Raw genomic sequence first — 24,087 nt, 5'->3', positions numbered from 1 at the left:
AGAGCCCTCCAAAGGAGTAAGGAGATGGTTCCAGGAGTGGGCATCAACACCCAACAGGTTGAGTAAATGAGGTATAAGTATCACCAGTAGATTTGGTGACATGTGAGTCATGAGTGACCTCCACAGGCATGATTCTGGGGCTGTGTGTGTGCAAAAGCCTGATTGGAGGGGAGGAGATGAAGACAGAGTGCAGACAGCTCTTGCAGAAAACTTTCCTGTAAAATTCATACAGCAGGCTTGTGTGCCAATAGTAATGAGAGAACAGAGGGGAACCGTTTGCTGATACAAGAGAGAGCAGGAATAATTGTTGGAGAGACGTCCTTGATGAGGCAAGAGTAGATGGGATCCAGTCAGTACAGCTTTGGTGAAGCATGTGGGCAGGGTATCTGCAGACACAGGAAAGGTGGAGCAGGTGCTACCTGTTTTACCTTTTCTCCTGTACACTGGGTTCCTTGAGAGCAGACACTCTGCCATTCAGGCTTCTAGAGCTTTATAATCCTGTCTCAGCACTCAGCACACACTTAATATATATGTTGGAGGGAATGTGTACAAGGGGTCCTTGAATTCTGATAAACAGCAGAGACCTTTTGGAGTCAGCTTAAGGAATGAAGTGGCATTCACTGGAAAGAAGCTGGGCTTCTTGTGCAACTGATGAGTAGGAGTGCCTCTGTGCCCAGGCAAGGAATGGAGCAGTGTTTGGAAGGATTTTGGGACTGTCTGTCTCCTATCTGAATAGGATAGGATATCCTGCATATCAACTTCGTTTTTCTATCTCTCTGCAGGCCAGTCTATGTGGAGAACAGGGCTGCACTCCCTTTGAAGTTATAGCTCCAGGCCTAAGGGTAGACTGTCTCTAGGTCCTGATTCCTAAACTCAGTCAAATAACTGGATTTGATTAACTGAGGATGTCCATTACTGGACCCATCAGCCTTGTGGGGATGGAGCCAGGGACACATGACTCTAAAGTTGGAAGCTGGGCAGCCTGGGTGGCTCAGTGGTTTAGTGCCGCCTTCAGCCCAGGGCCTGATCCTGGAGACCTAGGATCGAGTCCCATGTCAGGCTCCCTGCATGGAGCCTGCTTCTCCCTCTGCCTGTGCCTGTGCCCCCCCCCATGAATAAATAAATTTAAAAGAATCTTTAAAGTTGGAAGCTCTCCTTGTGGGTAGGGCTGGAAGTCCCCAGAGAGAAGGTACTGGGAGACACCTTGGTCAAGCTCACAGCAGTGAATGAGTGGGTAAGGGAGTTGTGGATGGATGGATGATGGATGGATGGGTGAGTGGATGGATGGATGAATAGATGGGTGGATGGATTGGTCGGTCGGTGGATGGATGGATGGATGGATGGATGGATGGATGGGTCAATGGATGGTTGGATGGATAGATGGGTGGATGGATTGGTCTGTGGGTGGATGGATGAATGGATGAGTGGGTGGATGGATGGATGGATGGATGAGTGGGTGGATGGATGGATGAATGGGTGGGTGGATGGGTGGATGGATGGATGGATATTTTAGCTGTATCACCAAATAATACCAGCAGCTCAGCAACCTGGGATAAAAGAAGAAGTTCTCTTCCTCCTTGGGGTACTGGGGGGACCTCTAAGTTGGGGTATTGGTGGGGAGACCTCTGCGGATACAGCTGTTACCACAGTTGAGAATATAGATTAGAACACTGAAGGAAGGAGGCTTATTACTATGGGGCTTTCTGGAAACTTCTTGTTTCCCTTCTTACCAGGAAGCTGGGAAGTTGCTACTCCATATTTGCTTTCCAAATGCTAAAGGGAAACTGTTTTCAGCCTTGACATGAACTAGCTTCTAAAAATAAGCTGAGCCAAATGATAACCCTTTGCTTCCAGCGAGGGGGGCAGGTGGTATGGGGAAGCCATGGCATCCTGTTCTCTCCTTCCACTATTTTGGAATCTGGTCTTCCTACAACCCAATTTCCTGCTTCCTTCTTAGGATATCCAGAGCCAGAGGTAACCTGGTACAAGGATGACATAGAGTTGGACCGCTACTGTGGTTTACCAAAGTATGAGATCACTCACCAGGGCAACCGCCACACACTGCAGCTTTACAGGTGGGGAAAGCAGCCTGTCCTGATCTCTCTGCTCTCCTGTGTGTCCTGTGGCCCCAACAGAGATGGGCTCAGTTGGATGCAGATGTCCAGGCAGGATCTAGGGGCGGAGGATGGGTTTCTGCTGCTGAGTGGAACCTGCTGGTGAACTATCTGGCTGCCGGTGTCTGAGATCTCCTAAGACCAGGGTGGGAGTATTTCAGACAGCCAGAGAGTAAAGCACAACCAGAGGAGGTCCTGCCCCATAGAAACATTTTCCATGAGGTCAGCTACGGAAAAAAGCTCCTGTGTCATCCTTACTTCACAAGGGGCTGTGTGGGTCACCTGCTTCTGAAGGCTCTCCCGGGCCTCAAGTCTGATCTAATCCCTTCTGGAACAGTACAACCTGGGCCAGCTCCCTCCCTGTTGCCAGCCTCAGTTTCCCCAACTGTAACAGGATGGTTGGATGTGGTGATGTCTGAGGTGGGGTGTGGCACTTGGGGCAGGACTCTCAGGGAGCAGGGCAGCATCCTCCACTGGGGGAGATTCTTGCCTGAGGGGAGAATTTGCATCTTGTGCTCCTACACTTAGGTGTCAAGAAGAAGATGCGGCCATCTACCAGGCCTCTGCCCGCAATACCAAGGGCATCGTGTCCTGCTCGGGGGTCCTGGAGGTGGGCACTATGACCGAGTACAAGATCCACCAGCGCTGGTTCGCCAAACTGAAGCGCAAGGCTGCGGCAAAGATGCGAGAGATTGAGCAGAACTGGAAGCCCAGGAAGGAGGTGGTGGGAGATGTCGACACCCTGCGCAAGCTCAGCCCCGACCGCTTCCAGCGGAAGCGGAGGCTGAGTGGGGATGAGGTGTCAGCCCCCTTGGCCCCTACTGAGGAGGCTGAGGCTGAGACCCCAGCGGCTTGGCAAGAAGATGAGACTGAGACTGGTCAGCACCCAGGGTTGGGTCTGATCAACAGTTTTGCTCCTGGAGATGTGACCACCAATGGGGAAGCTGCCCCTGAGAATGGGGAGGATGGGGAGCATGGCCTGTTGACATACATCTGTGAGGCCATGGAGCGGGGGCCTCAGAGACCCCCCAAAAAGGAGTCTGGGGCCAAGAAGAAAAAGAAAGATGAGGAATCGAAGCAAGGTCTGCGGAAGCCAGAGTTAGAGAAGGCAGCTCGAAGCCACCATTCTTCTGAAAACCGGGCCCCCAGTTCAGACCAGCCTGACTCCTGTGGGACACAGGGGCCCACAGACATGGAACAGGTCCAGGCCCGGCCCAGAGGTAGGGCTGCACGGGGGCCTGGGTCCTCTGGAGTCGATAGCACCAGGAAGCCAGCTTCAGCTGTGGGCACTCAAGACCAGGCCCAGAAAGCCCCTGCCCCAGGCCCTGTTCCAGGCCCAGACCAGCAGGTGTATTTCTCCCTGAAGGACATGTATCTGGAGAGTACCCGGGCAGGCAGGCCTAAGGGGGAGGAGGGGTCCCAGGCACCAAGTGGCAGGGCACCTGGAGAGATGTCCTCAGGGAAGGTATCCAGTGAGGCTGGAGGTGAAAGGAGTCCTGTTGCCCCTGGCCAGTCCATGTCCTCAGCCCCCCAGCCATCTAGGCCTTTCAACAGGAAGAGATTTGCCCCTCCGAAGCCCAAAGGGGAGCCCACTGCCAATAGCAAGCCTGATGCTTCCCTGAGCCAAGCCTCAGAACCAGGGGTCCAGAGCTTAGGGAAGGCCCCGTCTCAGGCCTCTGCCCAGGTGCCCACACCCCCTGCCCGGCGGAGACACACCACCCGGGACAGCCCCCTACAGGGGCAAGCAGGCCACAGGACTTCAGGAGAGGTAAGTGTGGGTGTTGGGTTCCTGGAGGCTGCTCTGGGAAGCTGACCTCATGGAAACTCTTGCTCTAACAGCTCGGTAGCCAGTGAGCAGTGGGCTATTTATAGAAGGGGATGAGGTGGTGATGGAGTGCCAGCCAGGAGCAGGGGACCACAGGCTCGGCCTTTGCCCCAGCCAATCTCTAGATGCCAGGCATGAGGGCAGCACAGCCTGACTGTGACCCTATCCTCTGATAGCCTGGGAGCTCATGGCCAAGGGAAAAGTGCCCCAGAGGGAGGTGGAGGAAGACAATGTCCTCTGGGGGAGGAAAGAGCCAGTGGAGGGATTTCTTGGGCTATACTGAGGCAACAGTGTTTCATGGGGAGACTGAGGAGTGGGGGTGAGCTATAGTGTGTGGTGGGTCTTGACCTGGATGCTTATCAGATTTTTAAGAGTATCCCACTCTCCAGGAAATTCTGGCTTCATCTGAGTTTTTGTCTAAGATTTTGAGGTCAGGTATACCTATGTGCAAATCTGACTCTGCTTAACATTTTGTGATTTGGGCAAGTGGTAAAAATCAGAATAAAAATACTACCTACTCCATAGGATATGCAGTCAGCACAGGGCCTGGTTCATATGAAGAACTAAATAAATGGCAGGAGGTAGAAGATCATTACTATGGTGAGAGGTAGAGGCTAACCATCTACTGGGAGCAGGGATGCCATCATTTTCTGGGGGTCTGGTGGCCAACAGCAGGGAGGTGATGCTTTGTGTGAAGGTAGGGATGAGGGTATCCACTTTTCAAAAAAGAGGTGGGCGACAGCATTGAATTTGGGAAGCAGGGAGGGAGGAACAGGATTGAGAGGAGTGACAAAGGGAAACAGGTTGTTCCCTTTGGTCAGTGCTGCATGTCTCAGGGGCAGAGAGTAGGAAGTATTTTATTTTTATTTTTTCAATTTATTAGAGGGAGAGAGAGAACATCAGCAGGGGGAAGAGCAGAGGGAGAGGGAGAACCAGACTCCCTGCTGAGCAGGGAGCTCCATATTTGACGCAAGTCTCAACAAGGGGGACTGGATCCCAGGACCCTGAGACCATGACCTGAGCCAAAATCAAGATTCAGACACTTAACCAGCTGAGCCAAGAGGGCAGGTCGTGTTTCACAGGAGTTTTGGGAGTCGGTTTTATGGTGGGCAGAAGAATGGCAGTATTTCTTATGAATGGCAGAAAGGAAAAGTATTTCAAGAGTGGGGGCAGAAAGCGGAAGGGACAAACTGCCTGCCTCTGGACCTCGCGGTGGGCAGAGGGAAGGGGTGCTTCACAGACCACAGGGAGGGGCTGCCTTTTCCACGGAGAGAACCTCTGTCGGAGAAGGAGGGAGAGACCAATTTCCAAGGTAGTGCTGAGTTAGTCTGTGGGGACAGTAGTTCAGAGGGTTTGGGAGTGGGTGACTCACCCCTCCAGTTTGGTCTCTGGAGGTGTTGGCAGCTGGTGTGCTGAGCTCCCCATGGCCCAGACAGGGCCGCTCTGTGTGCCTGACGGCCCACAGCCTGGACAGAAGGGGGACGTCCCTTGCTGCGGGGATGGCCTTCGGGGGCCCCAAGGGAGCCCATTTGGGAAGTGACTGGGCCAGCAGCCAAGTCTGATGATGGTGGCCTCAGTGCCCACAGCAGTGGGGACAGACAGCCGACTGCTTCGCCTGCTTCCTGGCAGGGCCCTCCTTGCCTCTGGTGGCGGGGGAGGGCGGGCAGGCGCAGGAGAGGCTGCCTGCATAGTTCCACCAGTCCTACAAGATGCTGGTGTGGCTTTTATATTCCTCTACTTAGAAGATTGGGAAAGAGATCACTTATGTGAACAATGCATTTAACATCTATGTGTATGTTGAAGCTGCTGCTTGTTAGTGGCTGAATTTTGTTGATTTTTCATATTCTCATTCTACTACATGTTTAAAAAAATCCTATTTTTCTGATGATGAAAGAAACCCATGCTCATGGTGAAAAATATGGGGGGTAACCCTAAACAATTCAGTGGGGGAAAGTAGCAGTTCACCTATAATTCTAGCATCGAAAAGCATTGTGAAGTGTCTACCAATCTTTCTGTATATGCAGTTTTATTATTTTAAAAATTTAGTGTGTGTGCAGTGCTTCTGATTCAGTTTTGATATCCTACTTTCTTCACTTCTCATTATTTCATGAGCATTTTCTTGTAGTTTCTAAAAATTAACTTTAATAGTTGTATAAGGTGCCCCAATATGTATATTTTAACCATTCCTTCCATAGTTTATGCTATCCTTCCCTATTCTAAGGGTTGTTAAGTCTTAATCTACATTTTTAAAATAAATTTTTGTTATTTGATTTTCTTAATTTGACTTTAAAATTAACCTGAAATTGATTTGAGTAGATAGTATAGCATTAGTTTCCAGCTCAATTTTTGGTTAATTAAGTAGGTAATTTCCTTCAAAATCATTTGTGGAATATTTAACTCTTAGATATTAGTTTGTGATTCTTTCTTTATATACTAATTTTACCATGGAAATTCTCTCCGTGGAAAAGGCAGCCCCTCCCTATGGTCTGTGAAGCACCCCTTCCCTCTGCCCACCACGAGGTCCAGAGGCACACTGAAGCCTATTTTAGTTCCTATGTATACCCATCATAATCCATTAATCTGATTTTATTGATTCTTACAACAGAATAACCTTGTTTTAATGACTGTAGTTTAATTTCTGGCAGACCAATCCTCTTAGGCTTCTTTTAAAATTTTTCTTTGCTATTTTCTCTTGTTTATTCCTGTAGGGAAACTTTATTTAAAAAAATTTTTTGTAGGGAAATTTAAAAATCATTGTTTGAAATTCTTTAAACTTTTAGATATCACTGTTTTGTTTTGTTTACCTTGTACCTTTATATTTACCACTTTATTTTTTACTTTTTAAAAAGATTTTATTCATTCATCCAAGAGAGACACACACACACACACAGAGAGAGAGAGAGAGAGAGAGAGAGAGAGGTAGAGGGAGAGGCAGGCTCCATGCAGGGAGCCCAACGTGGGACTTGATCCCGGGTCTCCAAGATCAGGCCCTGGGCTGAAGGCGGTGCTAAACCGCTGAGCCACCTGGGCTGCCCTATTTACCACTTTAAAAAATCACATTAAAAAAAAAGTGGTAAGCTATTTTTAATAAGATCATACACCTGTTAAATATTTTCATGGAAAACTGAAGTCCGATTTGTATTTGGAATGATATTTTAGTAAAACTTGCTAGATATATGTTTTAAACAGTTTTATGGAGGCATAATATATATACATATTATATATGTATATATTATATATATACCATAACATTCACCTCTTTCAAATGTGCAATTTAATGTACACAATTTAGAGTTATTCAGGCATTACCAAAATCTAGTTTTTGAACATTTCCATCACCCTAGAAAGATCCGTGTTCCTTTTTGCAGTTCATCCTTATTCCCACCCAGACCCAGACAACCACTAATGTGCTGTCTCTATATCACTGGTGTTCTGGTTAGGATTAGAATAAGTATAAGAATTAATTTGGAAAAACCCATATCTTAATATTTAGCTTTCTTGTCTGACAGCATGGTATTCATTTCTATTATTTAATCCTCCTTTCATATCTCTTTTTAAGTTCTTGTTGTTTTTTTATATGGGCCCAGCACGTCTCTTTTTAGTGTCCAGTACTTGAAGTATCTCTGCCTGTGGGACATGATGCCGCTGCTCTTCGACTCTGTCTTGATTTCCTTTCCTGGAAATAATGGATGTCTCCAGCAGTTCAAATTAGGCTTCCATATTGGCTATGGATGAGGAGCAGATGTTGGGGTTGTTGAGAATATCCAGACACCCTCCTCCCCTCTTAAGCCCAGAAATGTTGTGCAGACAGCTCTCTCCCTGGGCAGAAGTGATCTTCCCTGAAGGTACTTAATGAGTGGGGAACTGGCCATCAGTGCCCTCAAATGCTGCTTTTAGTGCTCTAGGCCAAGATCTTCTCTGAGACTGGCTCAGATCTCTGGAGCTAAGGTACAACTGTGGGGACATGGTGGAATGCCCCATCCACCCACATCCTTGCGGGGGACAGTGTACACATGAGAGAGCTCCGCTGAATGCCTTGAGACCTCTGAGTGTCTCTTCTTGGGAAAACCTATAAGTCTTGAGGATGATCATCCTGCCATTTGGTAACTCCACTCCCAAATAAGGGATCTTCTGTTTTCAGAGAACACATGAATATAAGCATTTTCTGAGAGCTGTTGAAGGGAAGAGGGCTTGAGGAGAGACATGATCCTTAGGGAATTATATAGTGAATCTAGGAGATTAGACTTACACCAAACCCTAAGTACAGAGAGGGTGTGGTGAATGTTTACTGCTGTAGGTTTCCAGGGAAAGAGAGTAGGGTGGTCCATAGTTGCTAGGGAAGGGATCTGGGAAGTGGCCAGACTGGCTGGTAGCATGTACAGGATTCATTACTGGAAATATCATAGTAGAAAAACATCAAATAGAAATTATTATTGTTGTTTTAATATAGAAAAATGCCCATAATATCCCCAGTTTGAAAAATAGGTGGTAGAGAGGAAGGAAAACATTCTGGGAAGGACACGGAGCATGAAGCAAAAGTAAGGTGTTGGGCTAGACGAGGAATGCAAACCTACCTGTCCTAGTCGTAATGCCCAGATGCTCTTAAAGCTTCTTAACACTTTTTCTTCTCTTCCATATCTTGTGCTCTGCTTTGGTTTGTTTAGCATTAACTGTAACATCATCCAGGCTTGGGGGTGAGACAGAAAGGGGGGAGAACTAACATTTATTGAATATAAGCTTCCAGTAGTGCTAGGTTAGGTTGTTCAGACCAACTTCCTATAGAGGACAACTAGTAAAGGACAAGGTGAAGAGTTATTAGTCCAGAATATGGAAGGAGATGGAAATCCAGAATGGTGAGCCCAATATTTGGCATAACTTTTATCCTGTGTCTATTTGCTACTCCAGAAGAGGAGAATGAGAGACTCAGCAGTGTTTTAGATAGCCTTGTGGGACTAGGGAGCAAAGATTGGAGTCTATGGTCTAAGAGTAGTAGCCCTGGTAAACCCCTGATCTTCAGGTTGGGATCCTGAAGAAGTAGTGAGCCAGAAGCAAAGTACCCTGGGACTGAGGCTTATCTTGAGTTGCCCGGATGACTAAGAAATATCTCAGTCCCTGAAGTTAGGTTAAGGTGATTCAAGATACTTGGTGCCCCAAGCACCTGGAAGAAGCAAAAATCATCTGGAGGATGATAACATGACTTTAACCTTCAAATAATTTTTAAAAAGCATTTCAAATATAATATTTGGCATTCAAGTGAAGATAAGAAGCGCTCTGAGAGGAAAACATGAAAAAGAAGTAACAAAACAGCAGACAATATAAATGTGTCCTTAGGGGTTCCACCTTTGGAAGTATGAAAACTAAACTTTCCTGTATTCAAAGAAAGTAAAAAGATTGAAAATTTCAGAGAACTAGAAGCTATAGAAAGTGAGATAGACTTAAAAATCAACCAACTGGAACTCTAGAACTGAAAAATACAATAGGCAGTATGAAGCTAGTTGTTATGGTTATAACATTTTCAGTTCTGGATAAGATGGGGCAAAACCACTCACCCTATATCTCTCATTGAATGCAGCTAAAAACTTGGGCAAAATGCATGGTGCAGCTATTTGATGACTTTGATAAGCAAATAGTAGGCAGACTGGGGAAGAAGACCAGACTTCAAAGTACCCCAGAACCAGGAGTGTTTACCAGTTTGTTTGTTTTTTAGATCTAATATTCTATTGGGCTGGTCTTAATGTAATCAGAAATTCAGAAGTAAGCATTGGCTTTACTTCAGAAGAAGTCTTCTACTCTACATCAGACTTGAGGACAAGGAAAGGAATCTTCTGGTGTTGGCAGCAATGTCCACAGGTGTCAAACTTTGAGGATGGGGAATCTTTCCCTCCATTCAGAGAAGTTGTGGTCCCCAAGAGGGTAGGATGAATTCCTGTTACTTTCAAAATTTTCTCTCTTTTGGGTCTCTTCCTTGGCTTAGGACACAGGTTCATGTGTGAAAGTATGTTACAGAGTATGAAACCCCAGCTATCTGGGCAGAGGACTGAAGAAGGGAGTCCTATGAACCCAGAAAGTACAGGGGAGATCATGGAGAAGGAACATTTGAGAAAGTGACTTCCTAAGCTATTTATAAATTCCTGGGCTTGTTTTGAAGCTATTCATGCATGCATGGATCTGGTTCTGCACAGTGTATCAAAAAATTTGAGAATGGAATTTAAAGACCATCCTCTAGGTCCCAGACTGGCCCATGGGTGCATATACACTGGACAGATATGAATAGCACTGCAAAGTCTTTGAAAAGTGACCTCATGATATTCAAAAGGTCTAGATACAATAATAATTACCTAACATGTGAAAAATCAGGAAATCTCAACTTGTATGGGAAAATAGCTAAAGATGTTGGAATTACCTGGCTTAAAATCAGATACTATAAAAATGTGAGAAAATATAAGGGTAAGGGTGTCTGAGTGGCTCAGTAATTTGCGTGTCTGCATTTGGTTCAGGTCATGATCTCCAGGTCCTGTGATCAAACTCTGCCTCAGGCTTCCTGCTCCATGGGGGGGTCTGCTCTCCTCCCTCTGCCCCTCCATGCTCACTCTCTCTGTCTCTCAAATAAATAAACAAAATCTTTTTTAAAATGTAAGGGTAAACACTCTGGAAATAAATGGAAACATAGAAAGTCTCTGCAAAGAAATGCAAAATATAAAGAATTAAATTTTTTTAAATTTTTATTTATTTATGATAGTCACAGAGAGAGAAAGAGAGAGAGGCAGAGACATAGGCAGAGGGAGAAGCAGGCTCCATGCACCGGGAGCCCGACGTGGGATTCGATCCCGGGTCTCCAGGATCGCGCCCTGGGCCAAAGGCAGGCGCCAAACCGCTGCACCACCCAGGGATCCCATAAAGAATTAAATTTTAATTTCAGAACTGAAAAATGCAATAATTGAAATAAAAACACTTCCTGGCTAGGCACAATAGCAGAATGAAGGTGACAGGAAAATGTCAGTAAACTTAAAGATAGATCAATAGAAATTATTCAATCAGAATAAGGGAAAATAAAAAATTAGGAAAAATAAATAAACAGAGCTTCAGGGACCTGTGGTATAGAATCAAAATATCAAATGTTTGTGTCATTGGAGACCCAGAAGTAGAGAAGAGTATGATGCAGAAAACAATATATAAATAAATAATGGCTGAAAACTTCTCAAAATTGGCAAAAGACACAAACCTACAGACAAGAAATTCAGCAATCCCAAATAAGATATGGCTGCAGAATTTCATGCCAAAAAACAATAATCAAATTGCTGAGAACTAAAGACAACACAAAACTCTTGAAAATAGTCAGTGACAATACATTATAGGAAAGCAATGATTCAAATGACTGCAGATTTCTCATTCAAAACAATGGAGGTCAAAAGGAAGTGGAATAATAGACATGCTAACAGAAAAGATCTTTCAATCTATAAGTCTACATTCAGCAAAAATGCCTTTCAGTAATGAAGGTGAAGTAAAGACATTACCAGATAAAGGAAAACTCAGGATAAATCACTGGCAGACCTGTTCTGAAAGAATTGCTAAAGTACATTTTTCCTCTAGAAGGGAAATGATACCAGAAGGGAACTTGTATCATCAGGAATGAAGGAAGAACTACAGAGATGGTAAATATCTTGGTAAACATGCAACATAAAGGGGAGAGGATAAAGAGACCTAAAATTACTATGTTTCAGTTGAAGAGGTAAAATATTGACTCCAAATAGACTGCAGGAAGTTAAGTATATATAGTAAGCCCTCAAGCAACAATTAAAGTACTATACAAAGAAATATAATAAAAATCACAATATATAGATTAAAATGGAATACTAAAAATGTTCAAATAAACTAAAAGAAGATAGGAAAGGGGAAACAGAGGAAGGAAAAAACAGGAAACGAATAGAAAACAAATAATAAAATAATTGACCTAAATGCAAACATATAAATAATTATATTAAATATAAATGGTCTGAACACACAAGAGATTGTGAGTGTGGGGATGGGGATGCCTGGGTGGCTCAGCAGTTGAGCGTCTGCCTTCATCTGGGGTCCCGATCCCAGATCTAGGGATCGAGTCCCACATCGGGCTCCCTGAGAGGACACTTCTTTTGCCTATGTCTCTACTTCTCTCTCTGTGTCTCTCGTGAATAAATAAATAAAATCTTAAAAAAAAAGAGATTGTGATAATGATTCAAAAACCATTCTTAACTCTATGCTTTTTATAAGAAATTGATTTCAACTATGATATTATAGGTAGGTCAAAAGTAAAGTGATAGAAAATATACACTATACAAACGCTATTCAATTGAAAACTGGAGTGACCATATTAATTTCAGACAATGTAGACTCCAGGGCAAAGAAAATTACCAGCGCAAAATTGTGAATTATATAATAAGAAAAGGATCCACTTAAGAAAACATAATAAAAAAAATGTGTTTGCCTCTAACAACGAGCTTCAAAATAGATGAAGAACTGGAAGGAGAAACAGACAAATCAGCCATTATAGCTGGACACTTTGACATTCTTTCAGTAACATCTTGAGCTAATAAACTGAAAATCAGTAAGAATAAGAATAGAAAAGAGCTAAACAGCATTATCAACCAACTGGGCCTAACACATGCATAGGATACTCCATGTAACAACCCCAGAATACTTGTTCTTTTCAAGTGCGTGTAAAACATTCACCAAAAGAGATAATATCTTAGGTCATAAACAAATTTTAAAAAACATAAAATAATTGAAATTACACGAAGTATGTTTTCTGACCAAAATGGACTTAAGCTACAAATTCATGAAAAAATATAATAGGAAAGTCTCCAAATACTTTAAAATATTTATAATACTCTCTGATAGGTCAAAGAGGAAAGTCTTAAGGGCAGTTGGAAAATATTTTTAACTAAATGAAAATTAAAATACAACACATCAAAATTTTGGATGCTGATAAATATTTTGAATAAAAGTTATAGCATTAAAATATTTATATTAAAAAAAGAAGAAAGGGGATCCCTGGGTGGCGCAGCGGTTTGGCGCCTGCCTTTGGCCCAGGGCGCGATCCTGGAGACCTGGGATTGAATCCCACGTCGGGCTCCCGGTGCATGGAGCCTGCTTCTCCCTCTGCCTGTGTCTCTGCCTCTCTCTCTCTCTCTGTGTGACTATCATAAATAAATAAAAATTAAAAAAAAAAAAAAAGAAGAAAGGTCTGAAGTCCATAATCTAAGCTCCCATGTTGAGAAACCAGAAAAGGAAAGAGCAAAATAAATCCAAAACAAGGAGAAGGAAGGACATAATAATGAAAAGAGCAGAAAACAATGACACTGAGAACAGAAAAACTATGGAGAACGCAAATTAAATTGAAATCTGGTTATTTGAAAAAAGAAATCAGTAATATTGATTAACCCCTAGCAAGACTCAAAGGAAAAAAAATGAGACAAGACACAAATGACTAGCATTAAGGATGAAAGAAGGGCTTAATCATGTTGATGATTTCACAGTATACATAGGTATATCAAAACATCAAGTTGTAAACCTTAAATTATACAATTTTTGTCAATTATACCTCAAGAAAGATTTTTAGAGGTGCCTGGGTAGCTCAGTCGGATGTCTGACTCTTGGTTTTGGCTCAGTTCATGATCTCCTGGGTCGTGGAATCAAGCCCTGTGGCTGGCTCTGCACTCAATGGGGGGTCTGCTTGAAGATTCTTCCCCCCTGTCCCTCCCTCCTACTTGTGCTTTCTCTCTTAACCCTCTGAAACAAACAAATAAATATTTTATTTTTATTTATTTATTAAAATATTTTATTTGTCCAGGAGAGACACAGAAAGAGAGAGGCAGAGATATAGGCAGAGGGAGAAGCAGGATCCCTGTAAGGAGCCCAAAGTGGGACTCGATACTCGGACCCCGGGATCATGACCTGAGCCAAAGGGTGACGCTCAACCACTGAATCACCCAGGTGTCCCAATAAATAAATCTTTTAAAAAAGATTTTTTAAAAAAAGGAATGAAAGATAATATCGCTAGAGACTCTGCAAGTATTAAAAGGGTAATAAAGGACCATCATGAAAAACTATGCATTTAGTTCAACAACTTAGATGAAATAGGCCAATTCTTTAAAAACTACAAAGTACCAAACTCTTGCAAACAATGAGATAAATTGAATAATCCTATAGTTGTTACAGAAATAAAATTTGTAGTTAAAAATCATCCACAAAGGAAATCTTTCTGGCCAGATAGTTTTATTGACAATTCTACCAAACATTTAAAGATAATAGAGCCTCCGTATCAGCCCTGGGTCTGGGTTTCAGAGGAAGGAGATTCCAGGTCCTAGGCACTGTCCTCACCATTCCTGTTAAACTCCTGGTTTTGTCCCCTGGTTTCCCAAAGCAACACTCCAGGACCATGTCCCGCCTTGAGAGTTAGAAGCCATAGTACTTGTCAGTCAGTAGTTGATTCCTGGAATCTATGTGCTCAGGCCTGTGCAGGATGCAAAGGTGAATCAGACTGTGTTCTTAGTCTCTGAGAATTTATGAGGAAGACAGTAAGACAGGATGGAAAATTAAATATATTGCTGTTCTTTGTGGTGAAAAAGCTCACACTGGGAAAAAGAAGAAGAAAGAAAGAAAGAAAGAAAGAAAGAAAGAAAGAAAGAAAGAAAGAAAGAAAGAAAGAAAGAAAGAAAGAAAGAAAGAAAGAGAAAGAAAGAAAGAAAGAAAGAAAGAAGAAGAAAGAAAGAAAGAAAGAAAGAAAGAAAGAAAGAAAGAAAGAAAGAAAGAAAGAAACTCACACTGAACCAGCAGGGTTCACCCCTGCTCGCACCATGGTTATTTTAAAGAAATACTTGGCCGTCCTCATATCTCCACGCAGTTCCTGATGTAGACATACACACACACCAGAGTGTTTAGAGAGGTCAGCCTTTACAGAAGTGTATGGAAAGTACTCAATTGATCATTCACCATGTAGTTACCTAGTACCACCTTTAACCCTGGATCTGTGTTAGGTCCACCTCTTTGGAGGAGAAGAGTTTACACATTAGGAGGTGCCACATGCATGAGACAAATAACTACCACACAGAATGAGTGTTTACCAATACAGGTAGGTACATTTGCTGTGGGTGCATAGGGTAGGAAGCCACTAATGTTTTTGGGTGGGGGGTGAAGGAGACTCAGAACTTTTCCAAGAAAAGAAGAAAACATGGGTGAGATCCTCAAAGATGAGAAGGAGTCTTTCAGTTGACCAAGGAGAAGGCTGAGACTGTCCAGCAGAGAGAAAATAACAGAGTAGTAATAAAATAACATAGTGGTCACTATAGTAACTTAGTGGGGGTGGACAGAGGAACCCAAGAGGTGAACCTGGAAAGAGAGACCTGGGACCCTTGTTGAAGGATGGGCTTTGTTGATCACACAAGATTTAAATTACTTATTTTCACTTTAAATTGAAAATTGTTGGTATATGTCATGTGCACATGGTATAAAATTTAAAAAGTAGAAAAGGTATATGGAGAATATTGTCTTCCTCAACTGCACCCTCCTCCTGAACCCAATTTCTCCTCCTGAAATCAGTTGCCAGAACTAGTTTCTTGGGCATACTTCCAAAACTAGTTTCCCTTTGTTTGGAAATATGTGTGTGTCTGTATATTTGCTACACAAAGGTTGCATGTTATACTTTCTATCCACACGTTGCTTTCCTATTTGGATATTTATTTTATTTATTTGGAATATGGATGTACTGTAATTCACTGGATCAATTCTGTGTTGATAGAATTTGGGTAATTTCTAGTCTTTCACTGTTATAAACTGTGCTGCAGTGACTATCCTTGTATGTAAGTCCATTTACACGTGGAAATATATCTAGAGGACAAATTCCTCGTATTGGAACTATTAGGTCAAAGAGTATAAGTGTTTTTAGTTTTATTAAAATATGCCAAACTGCCGTCCATAGAGGCTGTGCTGACAACCTGTTTCCCCATACTCTGGCCAGCAATGTTTTTAAATTTTTTGCTCTTTGAGGCTTGGGCTTTTAGGCTTTATCCTGTAAATGATGATAAGCCCTGGAGAGGTTTTTAAGCAGGGGAGTGTCACAAGTGGATTTGTATTTCAGTAAGATCACTTGGGCTGCAGTGAGGGTAAGTGTCACGCAGAGGCAAAGGCTGGAGTCATGGATGCCAGTCGGGAGGCTTTACAGCAGTCCAGGAGAGACAGAATTGTTGGCAGCCTGGTTTAGACAGTTGGCAGTGGAAATAGAGAAGGGAATAGATATTGAGACACTGAGGAAGTAGGTTTGATAGGACTCAGGGACTGATTGGGCTTGGGGTTGGGGGAGAGAAGATACCTTTAATCAAAGGCTCTAGGGGCGCCTGGCTGGCTCAGTCAGTAGAGCATGTGACTCTTGATCTCTGGGTTGTAAGTTTGAGCTGCACGTTGGGTGTTGAGATGACTTAAAAATAACATCTTAAAAAAGGCAAAAAATCTCTGTTCTTATGAGTCTTGTGCAAAATCAGCATTTTCCTTGTCAACTTATAGATTTCACGCCCATGTTAACGCTTCCTAATCCTAGAATACCAGGAGTTAACAGAAGTGTTCTATTATATTTCTAATTGCTGTTTGTTGGTTCCAAGGGTTTTTTGTCTGTTAGAGTATCTTACTGGTCGTCAGAGATGTTGGAGAAGCATTTTTAGTAAATTCTTTGACCAGTCAGGCTTTTATTTGATGGCTTCTGAGCATCACCACACTTTTATTTTTCCCATATTTGAATAAATGGCATCATTCATTTAAAACTCCATATTCAGTAACTTTAAATTCTGTACTTAATTAAAATGTAGCTTAATTATATATATTTTAAGGTCTTTCTTTATATGATGTGTTTCCTTTGGTTTTGTATGTGGTTCTTCTGATAACTGGGAATATTTGTACGTGGTAATTTATAATATATATTTTATGTTTCATATGATACCATTAAGTATTTCCTCTGTTCAATGTCTTAATTTTTTATGATGGGCTATGATGCAGTGTTTCCACTACCCCTTTCCCACTGTCATTTTCTATCTCATATTAGCTCCATATTTTATTTCTAGGTGATAATCTCTGTGTAGTTCAATATCCTGTATTTCTATTACCTGGTTTTTCAGTTTTGAGTAAATCTTTGATTCCTGGCTTGCATAGGTGATACAGTCAAGGAATTTAGACCACTTGCCACCTTCTACCTCCTTCCCCTTTTGTATGAGTTGTGTCATTTCTGCCTGGTCAGTACACAGGACACTGACATTTTTGCTCTGCTACCCTAAACCCTTTTGATTCTAGTCTTCTTTTTAAAAACATTTTATTTGGGATCCCTGGGTGGCGCAGCGGTTTAGCGCCTGCCTTTGGCCCAGGGCGTGATCCTGGAGACCCAGGATCGAATCCCACGTCGGGCTCCTGGTGCATGGAGCCTGCTTCTCCCTCTGCCTGTCTCTCTGTGACTATCGTAAATAAAAAAAATTTAAAAAATATTTTATTTATTTATTCATGAGAGATACAGAGAGAGAGAGGCAGAGACACAGGTAGAGGGAGAAGCAGGCTCCATGCAGGGAGCCCGATGCAGAACTCAATCCCAGGACTCCAGGATCACGCCCTGAGTCAAAGGCAGATGCCCAACCGCTGAGCCACCCAGGCATCTCATGATTCTAGTCTTGATTATTTAATTAATACATATTTAATGCTTGGCTTGAATTTTGCTGTGGTTTCCCTAATCATCTTTTTGGTTGACCATAGTATGTTCTCCAGAAGTTTCCTCAAGTGGGGCTCATGGGAATGATATTCCCTAAATTCTTGTAAGTTCAGAAACAGTGTTCCTAGTTTAGAGATTTTCAGGAAGTTTCTTTTTCTTTTTTAAATTTATTCATGACAGACAGAGAGAGAGGCAGAGACACAGGGAGAGGAAGAAGCAGGCTCCCTGTGGGGAGCCTGATGCAGGAGTCTATCCTGGGACCCCAGGATCACAATTTGAGCTGAAGGCAGACACTCAACCACTTAGCCACCCAGTTGCCCCCAGGAAGTTTCTTCAGTAGCATATGTTTGCTAGTGTTTTCTGAGATATGCTGCCCATGGGCTGATGCACTCTCCTCTGGCTGCATCCGCTGGATGTCCACCTGAAATGTCTTCAGTGTGATTTCCACCTGACTCTCCATGATCCCATAGCTCTTGTAAGATGTGGACTTGGTGGGTCATCACACTGGGATGAGTCCTGCATCTACAGTAACTGTGTTTGGCGGTCGTGTTCTGAGACCTGCCAAGCTGTTTCACTGTTTTTCTCTTCCCCACAGCTTTTAATCCTGAGCAGCTCCCCAGGGCTCAGCTATCTGCTTGTGACAGCGTGTTTGTTTTTTCTTTTACTTTTTTTTTTTTTGAGACTGTAGGTTTTCTATGCCTCCAGTTTCATTCATAATGGAGTTTGCCTTTTTTTTATTTTTGTTTACTTTGTTGGTTTTGTTTATGTTCAGGAGAAAAAGAGGCAGCTTGCTATCTTGTGCCACTGTGTTTAGACCGGAAGTCCTTTTCATTATGTTTGATTGGGTGGCATCTAGTGTAACGGCAGAGAGCCTAGGATTTGAAGCTAGACACACGTGGCTTCTGAGCTAACCTATACCACTTACTGTGTGACAGTGGATGATCGCATTTCTCTTTTGACCACATTGGTGTGTTCTTATCTCTAAGATTACTTTAAACATTTTTAAAAAATATTTTTGTTTTTACATAATCTCTACACCCAATGGGGGACTTGAAGTCACAACCCCAAGATCAAGAGTTGCACACTCTACTGGCTGTGCCAGCCAGGTGCCCTGGTATTCTTATCTCTAAAATGCAGAGAATGTTCACAACTATTTCATGTTGTGAGGTATAAGTGAGGCAGTGTATGTATGATAAATAGGGGCCTAGCATAGAGCTTTGCAAATTAGTGTGTATTCAAAAGAGTGACAGTGTAATGTTTCATTGATTTTTCCAGCACTGGTGGAATTACTAATTACTTTAACCTTCTCCATTTGGATCGGATAACATTACTACCACTCACTCAATGTTAATGGTGGATGCTATCATGGAGGCCATTTTCAGGAGGCTCTTTGGCTCTCTCCCATTTCACCCATAATTCTATCTGGTGGTAGGTAGAGCCAAAAAAAAGGGGGTGGGTACAGATCTATTGCTCAGAAGCCCTGGAGAGAGGACACCTTCCTCCAAATGGCAGGGGTAAATGGTGGGATGACACATGAGCAGAATCTTTCAGGAAAGGTAGGTTTTCTTCAGGGAGAGGTGAGAGGGCTAGAGCTAGACCTGGATTCTGGATGTTCCTTCATCTAGACTGTGGGACCAGGGATTGGGATGGGTGGGCTTGGGATTTTGTCACATGTCCTTTGCCTCCCAACCCCTGGCAGGCCTGGAAAACCTGGTGGCAGGATTCCCGTCAGGGCACTTCTGCATGAGGTCAGAGTCGCCTGGGATGCCAGGTTGAAAGAGATCCTAAGGTACATGTAGCCAAGTTCTTGCTTTTGTTCATATGTTCTCAGGTCCTGGAATCCCAGGCAACCCTGGCTTCTACTGTGTTGGCCAGCAACAGTGCTGATACGGTCTCTGCTGGATGCAGCAACTCCAGAGGCCAGGGTGTCATTGAGCCCATGGATACAGACACCCAGGAAGATCGGAGGACATCTGCTGACCAGAAACCTGGAGGCAACAAGAATACAGAGGCAGATGGGAAGACGCAGGTGGATAGGAGGACCCAGGGAGGCAGGACACAAACAACACAGAGGACACAGGTGGATAGGAAGACACAGGTGGACATTGTGCCCAAAGAAAGTGAGAGTCCAGCATCAGCTAGGAGTCCCCAGGAGAATGTGGTGGCACAGGGAAGGGCAGTGACACAGGCAGAAAGGACACAGACAGACGAGAGGATGCAGGAAGATGGAAGGATCCAGGAGGACAGAGGGACACGGTCAGAGGGGAGCATAGCCACAAAAGGTCAGTCAGAGAAGGGATCCGTGGCCAGCCTCAGCCCACAGTCCAGAGTCCCTGAACGGCTACCTGCAGAGGGTCCTCAGTCTCCTCAGACTATTGAGTGTTTTGAGCAGACCCCAGAAGGGTCCTCTGTCCCAGAAGAATCTGGTTTTCTGCTCACATCTGAGGAGGCGGCAGTGCCAGTTCCCAGGAGCTCTCTGACAGCTATGCTGGATGCCCCGGCTGGTGGCCCCACACCTCCAGGACCCCAGCCTCCCTGTCATGGTTCAGGGCAGCAGGGAGGGGCAAGATCCCAAGGGTCTGAGTGGTTCGGTCTGGTCGAGGACAAGCCGGAGGATGGCCTGATCCCATGCCCCAAGGAGGAGCAGCTGGGGACAGTGCTGTCCATGGATCTGGGTGGCTGTCCCCCAGCCAGCTGGAGCCCCGAGAGGCCCATCCTGCCCTCGCTCCCTGGGCCGGGCCTGCCCAAGAGCTCCAGGGAGGCACTGCCCAGCTCTCCGCCCTCTCAGCACATGAGTGCTGCTACTTTCCTGCCCTCTGGGGACCAGGCCTTTCTGAGGTCGGTGCCCCCACCGCACCTGGGGCCAGGGACCCCTACCCAGAATCACCTATCAGCAACCACAGCAGGCGATGGTGAGGGGGCCTGTGCCCAGGGCCGGGATGTGGAGGGGAGGCCCCCAGGCCCCCGGAGCTGTGACCCTGGCCTCATAGACTCCCTGAAGAACTACCTGCTTCTGCTGCTGAAGCTCTCCAGCACAGAAACAGGGGGCGGAGGGGCAGAGTCCCAGGAGCGAGCTGCCCCGGGGGCCCCGGGGCCCTCACCTACCTTGGTCCCCAACGTGGAAGTGGCTGGTCTGAGTCCCCGGACATCCCGGCGCATCCTGGAGCGTGTGGAGAACAACCATCTGGTGCAGAGTGCACAGAGCCTCCTGCTGAGCCCCTGTACTTCCCGCCGCCTCACCGGCCTCCTGGATCGTGAGGTGCAGGCTGGCCGCCAGGCCCTGGCTGCAGCCCGGGGCCCTGGGCCCTGCACCCTCACCGTTCCTGCCATTGTGGTGGGCGAGGAGGAGGGCCCTGGGCTGGCCTTGGGAGGATCCAGTGAGGGTGAGGCTGAGGCTGAGGCGTCCACCGAGGGGCCTGGGTTCCCAGGGATATCCCAGGAGGGCAGTGTGGGTGGGCCATTGGGGGAGGCAGGTGGACAGACAGCCTCTGGTCAGGGACCAGTCTCAGCAGACAGGAGGGCCCAGGACTCCTTCCAACAGGAGGAGGCCCCCGGGGAGGCTCTGATAGGCCTGCCAGCAGCAACCCCTGAGGAGCTAGCTCTGGGGGCCCGGAGGAAGAGATTTCTACCCAAGGTCAGAGCAGCGGGCGACGGGGAGGCGGCCAAGGCTGAAGAAAGGGAGAGCCCCACTGTCTCCCCTCGGGGGCCCAGGAAGGGCCTTGCACCCGGGTCCCCGGGGACTCCTGGGCGGGAGAAACGCTCCCCAACTCAGGGCAGAAAGGCAGGGATGCTGGAGGTGCCCCGGGCGGAGGAGGAACCGGCAGCAGGAGACCTGGGCTCAAGTCCCAAGGCCGGCAGTGTGGACGCAGAGCTGGCCCCAGACGAGGGCAAGCAGGACACTCCCGCCAAACCCAGGAAAGCCAAAGACTTGCTAAAAGGTGAGCCACAGGGAAGGCGGGGAGGGCAGGGAGGGCTTCCCAGGAGAGGGCTGCCTGGAAGAGCACCTCCTGCAGGCATTCCTGTGTGAGGACCCCACGGACTGTGGCATCAGAGGGCCTGGTCCCCTTCTGGGCTCTGTTGGGAATAGTACACCCGTGTACCAGTCAGAGTGAAGTGGAACGGCACCCGTGTACCAGTGAGAGTGAAGTGGAACGGAGGACATCAGGCCCTTAGCGCGGCGCTGGCTTCCATAGTGTCCCATAGTGTCCTAGGGCTGGCGCCACCAACTCTTTTGTCACTCCACACAGACCTGTCCCCCAAGGAGACAGCAGCAGGGTCAGATTCAGACACAGGTTCTTGGAGTTAGGGCCTAGAACCCAAACTGAGGTTCTCCCTCCCTTCTCCCCCCACCCCTGCCCCCCTTTTATGCCATAAGAGCCTTGTATTTTATTTGAGGAAAAGCTTTAGGTTTGTTGTTTTTAGTGAGCTCAGTTTCTTTCTTTCTTTCTTTCTTTCTTTCTTTCTTTCTTTCTTTCTTCTTTCTTTCTTTCTTCTTTCTTTCTCTTTCTTTCTTTCTTTCTTTCTTTTTTTAAGATTTTATTTATTTATTCATGAGAGACACAGGGAGAGAGGCAGAGACACAGGCAGAGGGAGTAGCAGGCTCCATGCAGGAGCCCAATGTGGGACTCGAACCCAGGACCCTGGGATCACACCCTGAGCCAAGGGCAGATGCTCAACCACTGAGCCACCCAGGCGACCTGAACTCAGTTCTTTTAATCGATGTGAGGCCATTCATGTTATTTGTTTCTTCTTTCCGAGCCAGCAGCATCCAGTGAATTCTCCCTTTTCATCTGTAAAACAAATGTGGAGGGTATTATTTACCAGAGTGTCCTCTGTGATACATTTAATCTGAAAGTTCTGCCCTGAGCTTAGGAATTTCTGATTTTAGTCATTTGTATTGTTTCTTTTTCCTATGTATGCATTTAATCTCTCATAAATTTTGTTTTAAAACTTTTTTGAGTATAGTTGTAATATAATGTATAATAATGTAATATAAAGTGTATATATAATACAAAGTGTATACATATATATGTATATAGATAGATAGGTAGGTAGATAGATAGATAGATAGATACTAGGGTGTAATATAATGTAACACAATGTTACATTAGTTCCAGGTGTACCCTGAAGTCTTTCAACAAGTATATACATTATGCTGTGCTCCCCACAAGTGCACCTGACCTCTCTTAGCTGCCCTCTGTGTCTTTGGCTCTGAAGCTCTCCCAGGTCCCAGTGGGGGCACAAGGGTGGGGTCTTTCCAGCTAGGGTGTGTGCTTTGGAATCTGAGCAAATGCCTCAGAGATACAGGGGGGCTTCAGCAGGGGGCCAGGAAGCAGTGGGTTTGTGCAGAGGCTAGAATCCTCTTTCCTCTCAGCCAAGAACACCCAGGGAAGCAGGGGTGGGGACAGGGAGGGCACAAGGTAGTGGGGAGGTGACTTGCTCCTCTTAACCAGGCCCCTGCTCTCAGCCCCACAGGTGATCCGGAAGATTCGGGTAGAGCAGTTTCCTGATGCCTCGGGCAGCCTGAAGCTCTGGTGCCAGTTTTTCAACATTCTTAGTGATTCAGTCTTGACTTGGGCCAAGGATCAGCGCCCAGTGGGAGAGGTGGGCAGGAGGTAAGCCGGCTGGATACCACCTGCACCTGCCCTTGGTTGCCTAATGACAGCAATAATAATGTGGGGCATAGTCCTCCCACTTTGGATCTATGGCCTCATGTAATGCTCACAGTAATCCTATGAGGGACATTCTAGTATTTCCTTAGTAGAGAGGAGAAAGTTGAAGCTCAGAGGTATTAAATCACTTGCCAGAGTCACACTGCTAGTGAGTGTCAGGACAGCAAACCAGGCCTGTGTGATCTAGGACCAGCTCTTGACCACAGTACATCTCACCACCTGCCCAAGCTCCTAGGGGTCCACAGCAGCCTCTGAGGGAAGGGTGTGATGATCCTCAGGACCACAGTCTGGCCCTGGGCTGTGCATGGCAATGGCCCTCACGGAGAGGGTCTCTCTTCTCTGCAGTGCAGGGGACGAGGGGCCGGCGGCCTTGGCCATCGTGCAGGCATCCCCTGTAGACTGTGGCATGTATCGATGCACCATCCACAATGAGCACGGCTCCGCCTCTACTGACTTTTGCCTCAGCCCTGAGGGTGAGTGTGCACCCCCCACCCCCCAGGCGCTCTGCCCAGCCCAGCTCCTGAGGGAGGGCAGTGGTCATCTCTGCAGAGATGGTGCTCTTTCCAGGCAGGCCAGCCTGAGAGCAGCTGCTTCTTTTCCTCCACAGTTTTGTCAGGATTTATCTCCAGAGAAGAAGGTGAAGGTATGATGCCCCTCTGGGGGAGGAGCGGGTGGGCCTTCATCCCTATTCCTGCCATCTTAGGGATGGACCTACTTTAAGGACGTGGGATCCATTGCAAATGCCCTGTTTACCTC

General features: G+C 45.7%; 1 protein-coding gene across 1 annotated transcript in view; it reads left to right on the top strand.

The window, feature by feature from the left end:
* Positions 1 to 24,087, top strand: part of ALPK3 (alpha kinase 3) — a 55,355-nt gene that overhangs the window by 17,683 nt on the left and 13,585 nt on the right. The window contains exons 4-9 of the mRNA XM_055326609.1: positions 1,958 to 2,075; positions 2,643 to 3,882; positions 19,491 to 21,597; positions 23,127 to 23,274; positions 23,677 to 23,804; positions 23,939 to 23,974. Of these exons, the coding sequence (XP_055182584.1) occupies positions 1,958 to 2,075; positions 2,643 to 3,882; positions 19,491 to 21,597; positions 23,127 to 23,274; positions 23,677 to 23,804; positions 23,939 to 23,974 (3,777 nt within the window). The remainder of the gene's footprint in view (positions 1 to 1,957; positions 2,076 to 2,642; positions 3,883 to 19,490; positions 21,598 to 23,126; positions 23,275 to 23,676; positions 23,805 to 23,938; positions 23,975 to 24,087) is intronic.

The sequence above is a fragment of the Nyctereutes procyonoides genome, unplaced genomic scaffold (genome assembly GCF_905146905.1).
Source record: "Nyctereutes procyonoides isolate TBG_1078 unplaced genomic scaffold, NYPRO_anot_genome, whole genome shotgun sequence".
In the NCBI taxonomy this organism is placed as follows: Eukaryota; Metazoa; Chordata; class Mammalia; order Carnivora; family Canidae; genus Nyctereutes; species Nyctereutes procyonoides.
Note: the sequence above shows the minus strand (reverse complement) of the source record. Positions and strands in the feature narration are given on the sequence as shown.